General features: G+C 35.2%; 4 protein-coding genes across 5 annotated transcripts in view; 2 read left to right on the forward strand and 2 right to left on the reverse strand.

The window, feature by feature from the left end:
* Positions 1–482: 482 nt before the first annotated feature.
* LOC116115256 (mitogen-activated protein kinase kinase kinase 17-like) lies at positions 483–1,559 on the forward strand. Its single transcript, XM_031401412.1, has one exon. It carries the CDS (start codon positions 483–485, stop codon positions 1,557–1,559), a length of 1,077 nt encoding a protein of 358 aa, XP_031257272.1.
* A 1,784-nt stretch (positions 1,560–3,343) lies between these two features.
* LOC116115276 overlaps positions 3,344–17,253 on the reverse strand; it is a 39,988-nt gene continuing 26,078 nt past the window's right edge. The window contains exons 2-6 of the mRNA XM_031401430.1: positions 6,829–6,845; positions 5,381–5,476; positions 5,085–5,157; positions 4,632–4,709; positions 3,344–3,658 (exon numbers count right to left, since the gene is read on the reverse strand). Of these exons, the coding sequence (XP_031257290.1) occupies positions 3,646–3,658; positions 4,632–4,709; positions 5,085–5,157; positions 5,381–5,465 (249 nt within the window). The 5' untranslated portion in view covers positions 5,466–5,476; positions 6,829–6,845 and the 3' untranslated portion in view covers positions 3,344–3,645. The remainder of the gene's footprint in view (positions 3,659–4,631; positions 4,710–5,084; positions 5,158–5,380; positions 5,477–6,828; positions 6,846–17,253) is intronic.
* LOC116115274 (probable ribonuclease P/MRP protein subunit POP5) lies at positions 7,340–10,660 on the forward strand. 2 transcript variants are annotated; one of them, XM_031401428.1, is made up of 2 exons: positions 7,340–7,470; positions 9,821–10,660. In XM_031401428.1, exon 2 carries the CDS (start codon positions 9,900–9,902, stop codon positions 10,362–10,364), a length of 465 nt encoding a protein of 154 aa, XP_031257288.1. In that variant the 5' UTR covers positions 7,340–7,470; positions 9,821–9,899; the 3' UTR covers positions 10,365–10,660. The 2 variants fall into 2 exon arrangements, with proteins under 2 accessions (XP_031257288.1, XP_031257289.1); XM_031401429.1 differs by lacking the exon at positions 7,340–7,470 and adding an exon at positions 8,726–8,741 and having other exon boundaries at positions 9,823–10,660.
* LOC116115257 (protein YIPF6-like) lies at positions 11,820–16,942 on the reverse strand. Its single transcript, XM_031401414.1, has 3 exons — positions 16,788–16,942; positions 12,521–12,641; positions 11,820–12,290 (listed from the first exon to the last, which is right to left on the reverse strand). Exons 1-3 carry the CDS (start codon positions 16,940–16,942, stop codon positions 12,030–12,032), a joined length of 537 nt encoding a protein of 178 aa, XP_031257274.1. The 3' UTR covers positions 11,820–12,029.

A 17,253-nucleotide genomic window follows, 5' to 3' on the forward strand; every position in this document is an offset into this window, starting at 1 on the left:
AAGTAATTAATAATCCCTACAATCTATAATAACAACAAAATGTCCTGAAAAAACTATTACAGTTATATTTAGGCATACCAAAAGTCTTGGATCACTAACCATATTGACTTTTCCACAACTTCCTATATATAGATTCAAGCTTTTCTTCAGAATTACTTTCTCTGTTTTTTGTTTGAATTAAAATTTGTAGCAAGTCGTACAAGAACATATTAACAATTCTTTGCTTAGTGAAGTAAGAATTTTTTATCTATCAGGGGCGGTTTTCTGGTCCTCAGGAAACCGCTCTTGATATTGAATTATAGGGTTTGTAGACAAGTAATTTTTTTTTTGTTTCTTTCTTGAATGCTGCAGAATTTGAAAGCTGTATGCTTAGACAAAGATCAAGAGTTTCGAAAGGTGAGTCGAGGTTTTTGTACTTGATTCAGTCGAGAAAATTAAACACGATATTTATTATCCATTGCTGATCGATGAAAACGAACGAAATGATTTCAGATCAGCAGTGCTCGTGTCCTCAAGTCGGTGAATGGATGAAGGGTAAACAGATTGGTTCCGGATCTTTTGGCACTGTCCATTTGGCTATGAACAAATCTACAGGTTCACTATTTGTTGTGAAATCTGCAGTTTCTGATGCTGGAGTTGAAGCTTTGCAGAATGAGGCCAGCATTCTGGAAAGCTTGGATTCGCCGTACATTGTTCAGTGCCTCGGGAGGGATTTCTTGAAGGAAAGAAATGGTAGACAAACACTTGATATTTTCATGGAGTACATGACGGAGGGAAGCCTATCGGATGTAGCAGAAAAATTTGGAGGAACTTTGGATTCAGAAGTGGTTCGGTTGTACACCAGAGAGATTCTCCATGGTCTGAAGTTTCTTCATGGTAATGGGATAGTGCATTGTGATCTGAAATGCAAGAATGTTCTCTTGAAGTCAAATGGGAATGTTAAATTGGCGGATTTTGGATGTGCGAAAAGATTAAAGGACTTCAAAAGAAATGGGGACTTGACAACATTTTCTTGGCAATCTGTTGGGGGAACTCCTCTGTGGATGGCTCCGGAGGTTCTGAGAAATGAAGGATTGGATTTCACTTCAGATATTTGGTCCTTGGGGTGCCTGGTTATCGAAATGGCAACGGGGAGGCTTCCATGGGGGGACAAAATTTCGAATCTATTGACCGCAGTATTGAAGATTGCTTGCAGCAGCGAGAAGCCTCAGTTTCCTGCAGACTTCCCGGAAGAGGGCCTGGATTTTTTGGAGAAATGCCTGGAGAGGAATCCGAAAGAGAGGTGGACGGCAGAGGAGCTGCTTAACCATCCGTTTATTTCTCAGAATTTTGTGAAGAATCCGTCAGAAAAATGTGTATGCTCACCATCAAGTGTTTTAGATGTTGGAACAATTGAAGAGGATTATGATTCGGATGAATCTGACAGTACAAAAAACAATGAATTACATCAAAAAAACCCATTTTCAACCAGGCTTTGCGGCAGAAAAACCAGAATGGTAACGTTGCAGGAACCTGAAACTGAGTTTTGGTCATCGGAAGACTGGATTACTGTTAGATAGAGTTGAAGGCTAATATTTTAGTCCAGCTTGTAAAAGATCGTGTTTATTGTACAGCTAATGTTAGGAGAAACTGAATAAATAGATTTTGGGCAGCACTATTTTACAATTTTTTTATATAATCTTGATGTGGTAACTCATGATTGATCAGCTTGTAGTGGATCCTATTTGTCCAAATACAAATTGATCAACCGTGAACTACCAGTGGATCATATTTGTCCAAATGCAAACTGATCAATCGTGAACTACCATCTCAGGGTTGTATAAAAAAGTTATATGAAAAAGTTATTGATAAAATTTTATCTCTTTGATTATTTGTTTAAGCTTTTTTCAAATAATATAAAACTATCATTTTTCTTAAACATCCAAAATATCATAAAACGCCAGATAAAATTATTATTTCCTGAAACCTTTAACTTATGAGAGTTGTATTATAAAAAAGAAAAAAAAAAAAACAAAAACAAAGAAGAGTAAATAAATTACAAGAAAATCCTTATGAGTGGGTATTTTCGACTTGAAAGTATATATATACTTTCTAGTAATTTCATCAAAGGATAAATATGTAACAAAAATTATTTTTCAATTGAGGGCTTAATAGAGAATTGGTGGACTGCTAATAGTATCACTCCATAGTTTATTTATATTTATTGGAATTAGAATCCACAAATATTATTGGAATTTATTGGACGCTTACATTTACTGGAAAGTGGGATGTATAAATGTTTTTGGAATGTCATTGGTGCCATATGGTATAATGTGTTTAAATACGTTAAGCTTTTCAAATTTGTAAATTATTTAGAAGAATATTAAATAACATGCTTTAAAAATTGTATTGAACATTGTTGACAATTTTATATTTCATTTTACTTTTTTCAGATAAATACATGGATAATAAGATAGATGATGTTAATAGATACTAATTGGGATATTAAGAAAACCCGACCCAGGGTGTATTATAAGAGGTTATAAAAAATTATAAATAGCCTCCTATATAAAATTTCAAAAATCTTTTAAAAAAATGATAGACAGCCCCCTAAAAACTACATTTTGGTACTTTCATGATAAAAAATTGAGTTAATAACATTCATTCTCATGAGTTATAATTTAATAACAAAAATCCCTTGAGATTTGTGGAATACCAAAAAACCGTTTACCATTAATGGACTGTTACAATTTATATTGTTATCAGTTAATAAATATTATCAAATTATCCTCGTTATTTTAACACCTAAAGTTTAACAACAAGGAGATTTATGTTATTTTCAAAACCTCAAGGGGATTTTTGTCATTATTATGTCATTAACTCTATAAATTTACGAATAACCCCATAAATTACTCTACCCCACCTATCAAGTAGAATTTCTAAAACCCCTCATCATATCAACCAAACCCGACACCCAGACAAGCCAATCCTGGCTAGGCTTTGTAAAATCACCGCTTTTTCCTAGACCGGAGCTTGCACTTTTGGGGAAATAAAAAAAAAAGCCCCAGGCCTAGACCGGCAAGTCCGACCGTTGTTTGATTAAACAACCCAAAACTTAAAATCTAACCAATAAAAAAAATGAAAACATTAAATAAATTCCCTAGATTACTTAAAAAATAAAAGTTACACATAATCATAGCTGACCCAAACTAAATAATTTTCTTTTTTTCCTCAAAAGAACACCCTACTACTAAGAAAAATTCAACCAATTCTCCATTGAAGATAGAGCTTATAACATACGATGCTTTGAGAGGTAACCTTCTGCAGAGGGAAGATTATCAACAGTTTATAAGAACAAGCTAATCAAGTTATTGCACTGAAAACTTTCAATAAATACAAAACAAATTCAGAATTCTTATGATAATTGTACTATAAAAAATGCATAAAAATAAAAAATAAAAAATACAGGGTGGCCAAGAAGTACATAAATTACAACAAAATCCTTATGGCTAGGTATACAATCAATACAAAACATGCACAATTGCTTTTGCAAAAACAGAAGTTCCTAATTAAAACCAGATCGATGGCACCCATCGAAGCATATTTGAAATTTTTGTGCTTGCACATCCATTGCCACAGTTTCAAGCTGAAGCAGCTATTTGAGACTCATGTTAAATGCCTGAAGTACAATGAAAAGAATGCATGAGATAGTGAAGAGTGAAGACATTTTGTCACCCATAATTATAGAGTTGCTAAGAAATAAACAGTGCACCAGCAATAAAAAATCAGTAGTATCATGATACGGTTTCGTTAGTGACAGACTGGAAACCTTGCCGAAGTTTTAAATGGGTATAGAACAAAACAAGACACAAACCGAGCTCTAAAGTCGACATTTATCTGTTTTTGTTCCTTTATATAAGGGGTATGTATAGAATTCTATGCAGAACAGAGATTCAACATGGTCGTGAAACTTAAATCGTACAATATCAAATCAGATTACAGTCAGTAATTTCCAGTCTTTGCCTCCTTCAAGTACAGTCAATTACTTAATTCAGACACATACGCACCATGACAAGCAGCATAATAACATTCAATTAATTCAACATAAATTTTTTCTTGCTGTACCACATGATCAAATTAACACTGAGAGAGGAAAAAAATAGGGGAAAAAAAAAGAACATAGCATGACACAGAAAAGATAGAATGAGGGACAGAAATCATGCACAGTAAAAACTTTGAACAGTTAACATAGTTCCATGATAAAGTAGACGGCGAGCTGACAACATCTTCAGCCCAGTACCTATATCATGGAGAAGAATTAAGGCTAATATCGAAGGTATATTTAGAAAGGCAAACTAAACAAAAAATAGGATTTCTTACAGGACACTCTTATATTTATTATGCTCTATTTAATTCTGAGGAAGTCTCATAATGGCTTAGTGATTTAAAGGCATATAAAAATTATTATTTTTCCTTAATTGCTTATGCAAATTTTCTTTCTAAAAGAGCAACAGAATAACTATAAAACTAATTTTTCATATTTTCAGCATGCAGTATCGTCCTAAAATTTGAACTAAATTCAAATCTTTAAAAACCAGGATGCATGTTCGTATGATAAACCATGGAAGATAACTTATGATATAGAACATTACAGAGAACCCGTCACTGTCTCAGCTGTGCTACCAGAGGCTCTCAAGACCATATTTGAATGCAGTCCAAATGTATCATAACTACACAGAATAGTAGCACAGACATTAATAAACAATGGATAATTTCCTAGCTAGTCCTGATAAAAATTGAGATTGTAAATTAATTAACTTGTTCGAATATGTAATGCCTAGATCGTTGCATTATTAGTAAGTGAAGCATCTTAGTTTTGAGTCTTCCACAAACGCACACATTAGTTTGGTTTCTATCATAAAGATGGCACTGATTTAACCAAATCTAGACAAAATATATAAGGGAATTATGCATATCAGAACTATAACAAAAACTAGCTAGATTCTCGCAACTTTCACACACTAACTAGATTCTGGAAAGTCAATGTGCAAAAAATGCCCAACTCTTTGATAAAATATAAGCAGAGACAACATTATTAGAGTTACCTTTTGAAAAATTCAGTCACATATCGTGAACTATTGTAAAAGATGAACCACATCAGCACAATCACCAAAATATCTATCAAAGTTTAGGAACTCAAAAATGCAATATTAAATGAGTGAAATTAGCAAAAAAACTCTTACAAGAGCAGGCAAATCTCAACCATTTTGAGTAAATTGGATGATAAAAACTAAAGAAACATGCAAATTAATAAGATATGGAACTATGTATAGCTTGGGCTAAAATTAGGGAGGGGAATAAACATATTATATCCGTTAAAGAAGAACAAAAATGAGGATACTGAAAAGATAACGCTCCCACCAATCCAACATGTAAAGTCCAAATGTGACATTATAGAGATAGACCTTGCGTTGAACCCAGTTCATTGCTCTCTTACCTACAAACAAAAGAATTTGTAAATGTGAATCCACAATATGAATCAAACTAAAATAGGCGAGATCTTCGCTAAATTGACAAAGCCAAGATATTCGATCTATAAGATAAACAAGAAAAAAACGTTTGTTGACTGAGAATTGCAGATGGCTGATAAAAAACTTGATCTTGTTTTCACACTTTGTTCAGTTATCACAAAGACAAATGACAACAATTTTAAAAAGGCTTCATTCTTTGGACAAATTTGAGTAACAGATGGTATCATCGGAAGAAATGACAACAAATCTAACAACAGATTTTTCTTATTTTCTAGAAATTACCAAGAAAATCTCCTGAACCCGCTTAGCGAGTTCAAGTTTGACCCTACAAATTATACCTCACAAGAACCTATAATCTTTGAGAACCAGAAAAACCATTTCAAAAGCAAAATGGTAAATAAAGAACGAATTGAATTTACGACCAGCAAGTTTCTTAGGAACTAAACATTGATTTGAATAAATCATAATCTACCCAACTCTGTCAAAATACTAATTTTCACGCACAAAATGATAAATGAAAGAATTAAAATTTTCAACTTTGATGTTTGGTGATGAAATAAATCAAATTAAATTGTCTCTATAACTTAACAAAATAGCTCAAAATCTGTACAATTTAAGGCATAAAATTCCTAAAATCTTCACAGCAACCNTTTTCGCACTTTGTTCAGTGATCACAAAGACAAATGATAAAATTTTAAAAAGGTTTCATTCTTTGGACAAATTTAAGGAAAAGATGGTATCATTGGAAGAAATGACAACAAATCTAGCAGCAGATTTTTCTTATTTTCAAGAAATTACAAAGAAAATCTCCCGAACCCACTTAGCAAGTTCAAGTTTGACCCTACAAATTATACCTCACAAGAACCTATAATCTTTGAGAACCAGAAAACCCATTTCACAAACAAAATGGTAAATAAAGAACGAATTAAATTTACAACCAGCAGGTTTCTGAGGAACTAAACATTGATTTGACTATCTCATAATCTACCCAACTCTGATCAAAATACTAATTTCAAGCACAGAATGATAAATGAAAGAAATAAAAATTTCAAGTTTGATGTTTGGTAATGTAATAAATCAAATTAAACTGTCTCCAAAACTTAACAAAATAGCTCAAAATCTGTACACCTTAAGGCATAAAACTCCTAAAATCTTCATAGCAACCAAACAGATCTAACTAATTAGAACTAATTTCTAGATCCCATTCAGCTAAAACTAGACTAAAAACAACAAGACAAATTCAAAGAAAAAGAATGAAATAAAGAAAAAAAAAAATACCAGTAAGGAAAAGATAATCCAACCCAGAAGCGATGCTGACCTGTTTAGCAGAAAGTTTTCTTCTTTCTTTGTTATTCAGACAATTTGATTGAAAATATTATGTGGGTCGATTTCGATTTGTTTGTTCGTTTGGAAAAACGAATTGGGGGAGATATAAAAGAAGAGGACTTAATTACAATAAACCCGATAAAATCCAACAACAAGAGACATACCTCAAATATTAATAATTTAGATCAGCAAAACGGGTTCAGACATCCAAACCAGCAAAATCAACCATACAACCTGAGAAAAAAAAGTATTGTATGTAATTTTAATTTTGGGGATAAGGCAAAGTGAAGAGAGAGGAAGCCGGCCAATCTAGGTGTTGAGGAGACAGAGAATGAGGAGGAAGCATTGGAGGTGTTTGAGACGGTGGTGGTGGTGAGGTAAAGGTAAGGGATGGCACGTGTTTGGACAAAGATGGTAAAGAGCTAAAGCTTTTGTAAATTAAAGCAATTCATTAAAAAATTAAATATGAATGCTAATTAATAGTCAAGAAATTAAATCACTAACTCACTCTCATCTCTCACACTTACTCACCCAAATCTGAAAACTTGAGTCATATACAAACGCAACTCCGCGTCTCCACCGTCGCCGCTTCTCCAGTCTCCAGAGCCACGTCTCCACCGACCGCCGCTTGCTTACCAATTGATTACTTACACATAAGAAAAGTTACTTAAAAAGAGATTGGGTTGATAGCTTCACCTCCACTTATTAATCACATGTTGTAATTCTTGCTTTTGCTCAGTAAATGGCTGCAGTTACTATTGAGTACTGGCTTACCAAAATCAAACTTGCGAGTGGTGCAGATCATGTGTAGAGTCCAAGTGAGAGAAGAGCTGACGAGGAGAATTAGAGGAAATAACGAGGGAGGAGAGAGAAAACAATTATATGTAATTTTAATTTTGGGGGTGTATTGTAAATTTCACTGGTATGTTTGTCATTTTTTTAAACAGTAGGCGGGTTTGTAATACCGTCCGGTTCTAGGAATTAAGGGACCGGATTTGAAATTGGACGGGTATCTAGACCCGCTCACCACAACAGACATTCCTCAATATTTTAGACTTGACAAAACGGGTTTAGACCCGCGGATAGACCCGTATCCGGATCAAGAACGAACTCACCGAACCCTTTTTGACCCGTAATCGGCCCGGACTGTTTTGAAAACGGGCGAGGCGGGTAATTGAAAAAAAAAAAACCCAAACCGAACCATGGTTATTAAATCGTGTATCGAAAACCTAATTTTTTGAATCGTGTATCGCGTATCGTAAGATACGCCTTTTTCAAAAAAATTAATAAAATAATCAAAATTTTCTAAAAATTAATATAATTTTTAAGATTAATTAAAAAATTTTGTGGTATTATTGACTTTAAATTACGGTATTACATAATCAAAATTAATCACAAAATTCTAAAATCAATGTCAATATCTATATCTCCACTTATATTATTATTATCATATAAAATAGGCAATACATATTCCTCTTCACTTTCTCCATGCAAAATAGGTAAATTTGAACAGGTTTTAGTGAATCAGGTTAGGTGACCCGGTTTCGACCCGAATTTTTTTTGGATCTTTGGCCCAAATTAATAAAATCGTATCGATTTATATCGATATTTTTAAGGATACAAACGGATACGTATCGTATCGTAGGATACATATCAACGTATCTAATGATTTAGGATATACTCCCTGATACATATCGTTAGCGATCTGTATCTAATCGTATCATATGATATGTATCGGGTATCGTAGGATACTAACAACCATGAACCGAACAACTTGAAAGCCCTAACTCACTCTCATCTCTTACACTCACCCAAATCTGAAAACTTGAGTCACATACAAACGCAACTCCGCGTCTCCACCGTCGCCGCTTCTCCAGAGCCACGTCTTCACCGCCGCTTGCTTAGGTAACATACTCATACAAACTCAACAACATACCCTGATACACACAGCAAAGACTTCTCTCAATCTCTTTGCTCTTATCTCTCTCTGGGTTATTCAAAATTTTTTTGTTTGTGAGGTGATTCTGGGTGATTTATCAAATTTTTTATTAGTGAGGGCGAGTTTATCTATTTATAGAGGCTGATTAGGTGGGAGGAGATGTGTAAGATATGGATGGGAAATCTATTTTTGTTGCCATATTAGAGGTGAATAATGAGTTTTCATATGCAAAAGGAAACATATATGCTTGTTATTTATCTTTATCCGTGGTGTAAACATGCCCTTATTTCAGTTAGAAGTTAATATGATATCTAAATTTTTGAGTCCTGGAAAATTTGCAATTTCAAATTTTGAGATGAGTGACTGTGATTGCTTGTGTTTGTTGTGGAATATGTAATTAGTTTGTTCTGAAATACGTATTATTAGATTTGTCCAAATTGACGATATTTATATAGACAAAAAGACAGTGATATCATTGCCATTGTATCTTGAATGCATTCAGAATATTCTGGCACTAGTCTCCAGTTCCGGACTGGGTGCATATGTCGTGGGGTATTTCTTTTTATTAAAGAAAAAAAATGAATTGGGCATGTTTCCAAATAGATGGTCTAATTTAAGTGAAAACATCTGTGACACTACCCATGGCCATGGTGTTATTGATCAATTGCTTGATCTCAGACAGTATCACAGGCTTCGCATGCTCACTGTTATTTGTAGTGGCTGCCAGTGCACATGAAAGTTATTCTTTTTATTGTTTAATGTGACACAGAGTAGGGTATCTTGAATTTGGACCTGTATACTTGTAATTATCAATTCCAGTTATTTATCTGTTTGCTTATACTGGGTATTATTTTGGGTAAGGATTTTTCCTACTTGTTGCATGACCCATATAACATTGAGCATTGAACCTTTAATATCTATAGATTATATTTTGTTTTAAATTCTAGTTTAACGTTACAAATGTACTGTGTGTGATTGATTTTTTTTTTTTTTTTTTTTTTTTAAATAATTCAGTTTATTGAAGAGTATTTGATTTGGAATTCGCAGTTACAGTCAACAACAAAGACAGTTGGGAGCTCCCTCAAATTTTGTTTATTTAAGAAAGTGCGACCCAACAAAGCATCATGGTGGGATTTAAAAATAGGTATATGGTAATGGAGGTCTTTTTGGACCCAAATAGAGAGCTTCTTGATGGTGATCCCATTATACTTACCCAATTTAATGTGTCAAAAGCAATCAAAGATAATATTCTTGTCAACTTTGGAGAGTGTGGTTTAGCTTCTATGCTTGGATCATTTCAAGTCAAGTATGTGAATCATATAACAAAAGTTTGTATCATCAGAGCCTCTAGGGAGGACTACCAGAAAGTTTGGTCTGCAATTACTATGGCTAGAAGTATTGGAAACTGCCCAGTGCTATTTAATTTATTGGATCTAAGTGGGAGTATCAAGGCCTGTAAGGAGGCTGCCTTGAAGTGTGAGACGTTGAAGTTTGAACATTACAAGCTTGTGGCAGGATCACGCCTCTCTGCTGATACTGCTCAGCACATGCAAAATTGTCTTGAGAAGATCAAAATTTTGGAACACTGAAAATACGGACTCATGTCTTTCTGGAATTTTGAAGGTAGAATGAGACCCTGTGCCATTTTTTGTCAGTTATAGTATGTGGATGAGGTTGAATGCAAATACATAGGAGTTTTTTATTTGACTAGGAATTAGTTGTTCTACTTTATTCACCTGCTTGCTTATCTTAGAAAGGAAATTTTAAAACAACCAGTTGCCTGAAATAATAAGAACAACAAATTGAGGCCTGCCAATTTGACAAGATGTACCAAATAATATTTTTCTTTCTTTTGTCGAGGATGGAAAGGCAGTTATATTCTTTTAGTCTTCATTAATTATATTATTTTTAAATGAGGAAACTGAAAAAGTTATTTATTTAGAGAAAGCATTGCTCTAGTTAGTGGTTTTTTCTTTTTAAAAGGTTTTGCTTAATCAGAGTTGACTGCAGCAGACCGAGCTTGTTACCATGGCTGAAAGAAGGATGTCCTATCGGAGGCCAGTAAGTAATAAGTTGATAGAAACCTCTTGAGGATGGAATAGATGGAGAAATCTTGCTTTGGAGGAAGAGATATATGTTGGAACCACTCTGAATTTTGTTTATTTATTTTCTATCTATATTATGGATGGGATTGTTGATTTTAGCACTCAAGTGAAGATGTATATTTCAGATGAATTTTTTTTTTAAATTTCATAGTGACATAGACTAGGGTTCTATGGATAATTGGATATTGAAGGATGGATCAAGGGAATCGTTTCAATACTTAATTCTCGATGATGAAACGATTAGATAGTGTCTATTTAAAATAGAAACGACTTTCGAACTGGTTGATTGTGTTACAAATTCATCCTGTCAAAGCACTGGAGAAGATTTCCAGCAGAGGATTCATTGGTCTCCATTTGAAACCAAGTGCCCATGTTTGCTCTTTCCTATCACTGATGGCCACCATTAATTCATGATTGACAACATCTGTAAATCACGTTCACCTCTTTTTCACTCTTAACAACACCTCATTTATCAACTACATTTAATTTAGTGGTGAAAATGTAATTAGTTAAATAAAATATCAAGTGCGGAGTACAACTGACATGCATAATAATTAAAGAGATTTAACCATTCACCAATTGAAGGTTGAAAAAGACACTAGAGGTTTCATTTCATGTCAGTCTGTGATTTACATCCTTTCGATGAATAACAACCATTAGGTAACAACACACACACACATAATCATTTATCAAGCATAACTCCATTTTAACAATAATTGGCAAGATCAGTTCAATTACTTCAAAATGAAGACCATTTGACAGGGGACTAAAGCAGTAACCGCAAACAATTTTGGAATGAAAAATACTTATTTGTGAAGAAATATATATATATATATATAATTAATCAAAAACTCTTTAAGAGGAAGTTTACTATTTGATTACCAACACGCCCCAAACTTTGGCTACACTAACCTAAAACAAGACTCAAACCATATGATATGAAAGAATGAAGCGCAGAGCCACCCAGGAGTTTCTTTCATACAAAGTATAATATTTCAAAGTTCAAGTCTCCAAACATATTAAGTCAGAAGTAGGGGTCAAAAAATAGATTAACATGGGAAAAAAATTGACCAACATACAAAATTCCTATATAGATGGATGACTTACAATTGGGTATGGGAATCCCCTATAATGGGCAGCATCATTTCATTAATCAATGGCGATGATAAGAAAACCCACAGAGACATACATGAGGAAGACAGGGTAGAGCGCAAGGGCTTTTCTCCTGGGGTTCACGGCTGAACTCATGAAAGGATAGGCAGCCCATGAGCTCCAAGCCAATGTCACACACACCACAACCACTTTCACTATCACATTGTCCTTCAACATACAGATCAAGGCTCCAACATCAAGTGGGAATAGACAATAACCCAGAAGACTCAGACTCTGGAAGAATATTATGTGCCCACCCTGTAACAATGTAGTTTTTCACCTTAGTCAAAGTCATATTGTTAACATGTCTGCATGCATTTTGCATTTTCCAAATTTTATATTTATTCCACGAAAACATGACCGAAATGCTCAAACTTTCAACAGAGAAAAAAAAAGCTTGAGTAAATTGTTTTTGACCCAAATTTTAGTAACGTTTAGTTAATGTCAATGTGCACACAGACACCAACACATGAAGAGAAAGCCATTACCAATAGCAGCACGTTCAATGTCAATATCACAGCACCTGCGGCAAGTAGTGCAAATGCAACAGCGAATACTTCAGACTGGAAGAAAATTAGGGAAAAGCAGAAAGTCAATAAAAAACAATAGTTTTATCAATACAAATAAAATTTATACTATCCATACTTTGCACTAACAGAAGAAACCCTTAATCCAAATTACAATAGTAGCAAGGTAAAAGAAAAAGAGCGCAGGCCTCAAAGATAGTAATTAGTAAACAATGGAATAGATTAAATTTTTGAAAAAAAAAAATAAAAAATGCCACTTACACGTGATGTGGAGCATATTTACTTTCCATATCAGGGAAGAATATTACGCCCGATGCAGTAGAGAACTATTGATTTTTTTTATTCTAATTTAGAAAAGAAAGAATATTTTCAATATCAACTTGGGTTTGACTAAAAACAGGGAAAGCCCCTTTGTTTAGTTTTTACCCAGTAACCTTCCTACAAGATACGTTATAACAAATTTTATGAAGTCAAGTTTTAACAGTAAATTTATAGCTTAATCAACACTAGATATTTTTTGGATTTATATACAATGCAAAATTTTATCAATAAAATCCTGAAGCAAAGTGCATTACAATTTATATTACTGAAACTGCCTCAAATTCCATCCTCTATGAAGCAGGTAATAAACAAATTATAGTTTTTCAATTTTTTATTATTAAATTATTACTATAATTAAATAACGTGTCTATAAAAAATTTATGATTTTTAAAATTTTAAAAACCTTCAGGGGAGGTTTCCAAGAAGTTTAGGGCAGATTTATAATAATTTTCTATAAAAAGAGGGTTCTAAATTTTGAATCAAGGACGTTTACCCATATTTTAGCCACACCTCAGGGACACTAATGAAATTGACCCAAAAAGAATAGAGTAAGAAAAATAAATGAATAAAGAAAGAAAAAATAAAAATAAACCAAGCACAACACAACAAATAAGACTAATTTCAAGAAGTTGATTGTTTCAAAACCACAAATTTTGCCTCAGAAATGATATGTCATCAACAAAATAGGAAGATCATCATGCACAAACAAGAACATAGTGCACTTAAACTGCCACTCCAGGCTAACAAAATCTCCTACACAACCATCACAGTATCATCATCACAGAACCCATTTCATAATTAAAGGGTTTTTCCTATAAAAAATTCATTGAAAGGCTCTAATTAATCAAACATCTGTTAATTTAAACGAGAGTCAGTCAAAAAAGAGGATCAACTTGATCCGAACCACTTGTAGAGAGGTGGTAAGGCAATACATAATAATTCTGATAGCACTGGCAAAAAGCATATGGGTTAAACTAACAACAACCAAGTAGTTGATGACATTTATAAACAGAAAGATGCTTGAAAAGCAAGTCGAATTAACTGAATTCATTAATTGCACATGATCATAGTGGTAAGGAAGATCTTACTTTCTAGAAGAAAGAGATAAATCTATTACATACAGAAAAAAATGATTTATAAGCACATAAAGATGTCATCATACAAAAACTCCAGAGGATTGATCAACAAATTCTGAAAAATTCTAAAGAATAAAATAGAACAAATCCTATCGAACCCCAAATAAAAAAAAGAGTATGGAACATTACTGCTATTCAGATATTGCAGCTTCCCCATTGAAGACAGTTCTCTTAAGATAATAGCAATGTTCTAATACTATCATTCCACTTAAAAAGGTATACTAGAGTTAATTACAGTAAGCAAAAACTCAAACAGGGTATATTACGAGAGAAACCATTTGGGAGGGTGATACAACACGTGAAGTGAGGTTTATAATAAGAAGCGTGGGAAAGGCAGCAGGGAATCATTGTGATAAAGGGAACAACTAAAGTGGGAGAGAAGCAAAGTGGAATCAACAGGTGGCAACAGGTGGCAACAGATAAGAGGCTGAAACTGAAATTCCGTTAGGAAGGAGTGAATAAAAGGGAGCAGCAGAGGTTAAAAAGGCATCAGAGAAGAATTGAGAAAAGGGGAGGTAGCTGGCCCTCGAAGTCCAGCGTATTAGTTTCATATTTTCCTTGCTGTTTGTTAATTAAACTCTGGTATTTGGGTTGTATCCATACTTGAATGTAACTCAGATTTTCCAGGAATTACATATTAGAGATTCTGAATGATAGATATTTACAATCACTGTTTGAGTAACTTGATGTTGGAAAATTGTGGATGATTGAGTAACAAAACAGAGTAGGTTCGCAACAATTTGGTATCAGAGCACGCGTGTGGGTAATGGTAGCAACGAGAATGGAATCTAAAAAAATGTGGAAAAAAGAAGTGACGAAATTGGGGGTTGACATGGGAACGATTCGTGAGTGCATGGTTGAGATTCAAGCTGGATAGACGAAAGATGAAGAAGAAGCTGGGCGAGGTGAACCATCAACATCCAGGAACGTGAAAATCAGGATGGGGAGAACCATAATGCAACCAGTAGATCGGAAATTCAGCAATCAGAGTGAAGTAGGAGGACGCAAGCTTGAGTTACCCATTTTTTGGTGAAGATCCGTATGGGTGGTTTTCAGAATTGAGAGGTACTTTAGTTTAAATGGAATTCCAGATGAAGGGAAACTCACAGCTGCAGCAGTATGTATGGAAGGGAAGCTATTAACTGTCAGTGGATGGAGGTCAGAGCACCAGTTAACTCATGGCCATCATTCAAGCTCGCTCTAATTCAGAGGTTCAGTGGTCCAAGAAAGCAACCCTTACGAGACTCTCATGGCCATGAAACAAACTAGTACAGCTGCTGAATTTAACGCAGATTTGAGGCTGTCGCGGCTTTTTTAGTGGAGAGAAAGGAGGATCTTGTGCTGCGTTTTTGAATGGACTTAGGGCAGAGATTAGGGCTGAATTAAGACTGATCCAGCCCAACACACTTCTCAAATCATAGAGAGAGCCCATAGAGTGGAGGAGCGCAGCTGGGCTTTAAGGAGGCAAAGAGTGGCCCAGCAAGAACCAATAAGTGAATGGACCTGGTCTTCATGTTGTTAAGTAACTTGGATCCAAAATTTTACACCAAATGTTAACCCAATTACAACCCGACCCGATTCACTCAAATTCCCAAATTCAAATGAATCCCTAAGTCAAACGCATTTTCAAATTCCTTCTCCAACGTGGGACGACGAAACGCAGAGAGTAACACCATGGGTTCATCGCTTCAGTCTGTCGTGGGTTCATCGCTTCATTCTCCCCTCGCGAAAATGCGTCCACAACCTTCAGGTCCTTCGACAGAGTTCAGCCTCCACGACGCGAATTCCCTTTCCGAAAGATGACAGAGGCAGAAATACAGCGAAAAAGGGAAAAGCTTGTGCTTCAAGTGGATGGAGTATTTCTTTGGTCATAAGTGGTGAGAAGCAATTTCAAGTAATTCTAGTGAGGAGAAGAAGAAGATCCGGTCCGGGTGACTGAATCAGTGAAGCAACGATGGAGGAACAAAGCCAAGGTAATGTTGAACTCTCTTTGAGCTCGGTTGTTGGGATCAATGGCCCAAAAACTTGAAGTTGAAAGGGAATATTATGGGTCAGGAGGTGATTATCTTGATTGACAGTGGGGCTTCCCACAATTTCATTAGTAAGGAGATTGTTGAAAAACTGGGCATTATTGTGACACAAACACAGTCGTTTGGGGTACGTGTGTGAGATGGGTATAGGTAGGAGTGAGGGAGAGTGTAAGGCATGTTTTAGAAGTTCAGGAGGTAAGAATCATTCAGTTTTTTCCTTTTGACATGAGTAGTGCGGACGTTGTCCTAGGTATGGCTTGTTTAGAAACGTTGGGCGAAACTACAATGGATTGGCTAAGCAGGTAATGAATTTCAACTGGGTAAGGAAATGGTGACTCTTAAGGTGATCCGCACTTGTAAGACAATGTCTCCTTGAAAGCAATGATTAGAACCTTGAAGAGTGAAGGGACTCATCTGGTCGAATTTGGGCAATTACAAAACAAGCAAATGAAGAAGCTGATGTCAGTAGTAGCGTGTTATCAGTGTAGCAAAATTCCAGCTGGTCTTTGAGCCATTGCCAGGTTACCACCGAGTAGACCTCAGGATCATGCCATTCGATAAACCCTGATGCCCAAATACCGAACCTTCGACCTTATAGATATCCCTATTACCAAAAAAATGAGATTGAGAAAATCATCGCGAGATGTTACTTCTGGGATTATTAAGCGCGCATCAGCCCTTTCTCCAGTCCGGTTCGTCTGGTTAAGAAGAAATGGTGGGTGGCGATTTTGCGTGGATTACAGGGCACTCAACAAGGTAACAATTCCAGACAGGTTTCCCATCCCCGCCATTGACGAGTTATTCGACGAACTGGGAGGTGCACGGTATTCCAAGCTAGATTTAAATCCGGGTACCACCAAATCAGAGTGCAACCAAAGATACCCACAAGACGGCATTCCGAACTCACGAAGGGCACTACGAATTCCTCGTTATGCCATTCGGATTACCAACCCCCCATCCACATTCCAAGCCTTAATGAACGAGTTTTTCGCCGTACCTTCGGAAGTTTGTCCTAGTATTCTTTGATGTATTCTGGTTTACAACAAAACAATGACGACCACCTACAGCATCTCATCTCACTTTTCAGACACTACTCGAACATCAGTTAGTGGCCAACCGAAAGAAGTGTTTCTTCGGAAAACTCCAATTAAATATTTGGGCCATTTCATCTCGCACACGGTTTTGGCTGTGGATCCCTACAAAATTG

Source organism: Pistacia vera, unplaced genomic scaffold (assembly GCF_008641045.1).
Source record: "Pistacia vera cultivar Batoury unplaced genomic scaffold, PisVer_v2 Contig735, whole genome shotgun sequence".
Lineage (NCBI taxonomy): Eukaryota > Viridiplantae > Streptophyta > Magnoliopsida > Sapindales > Anacardiaceae > Pistacia > Pistacia vera.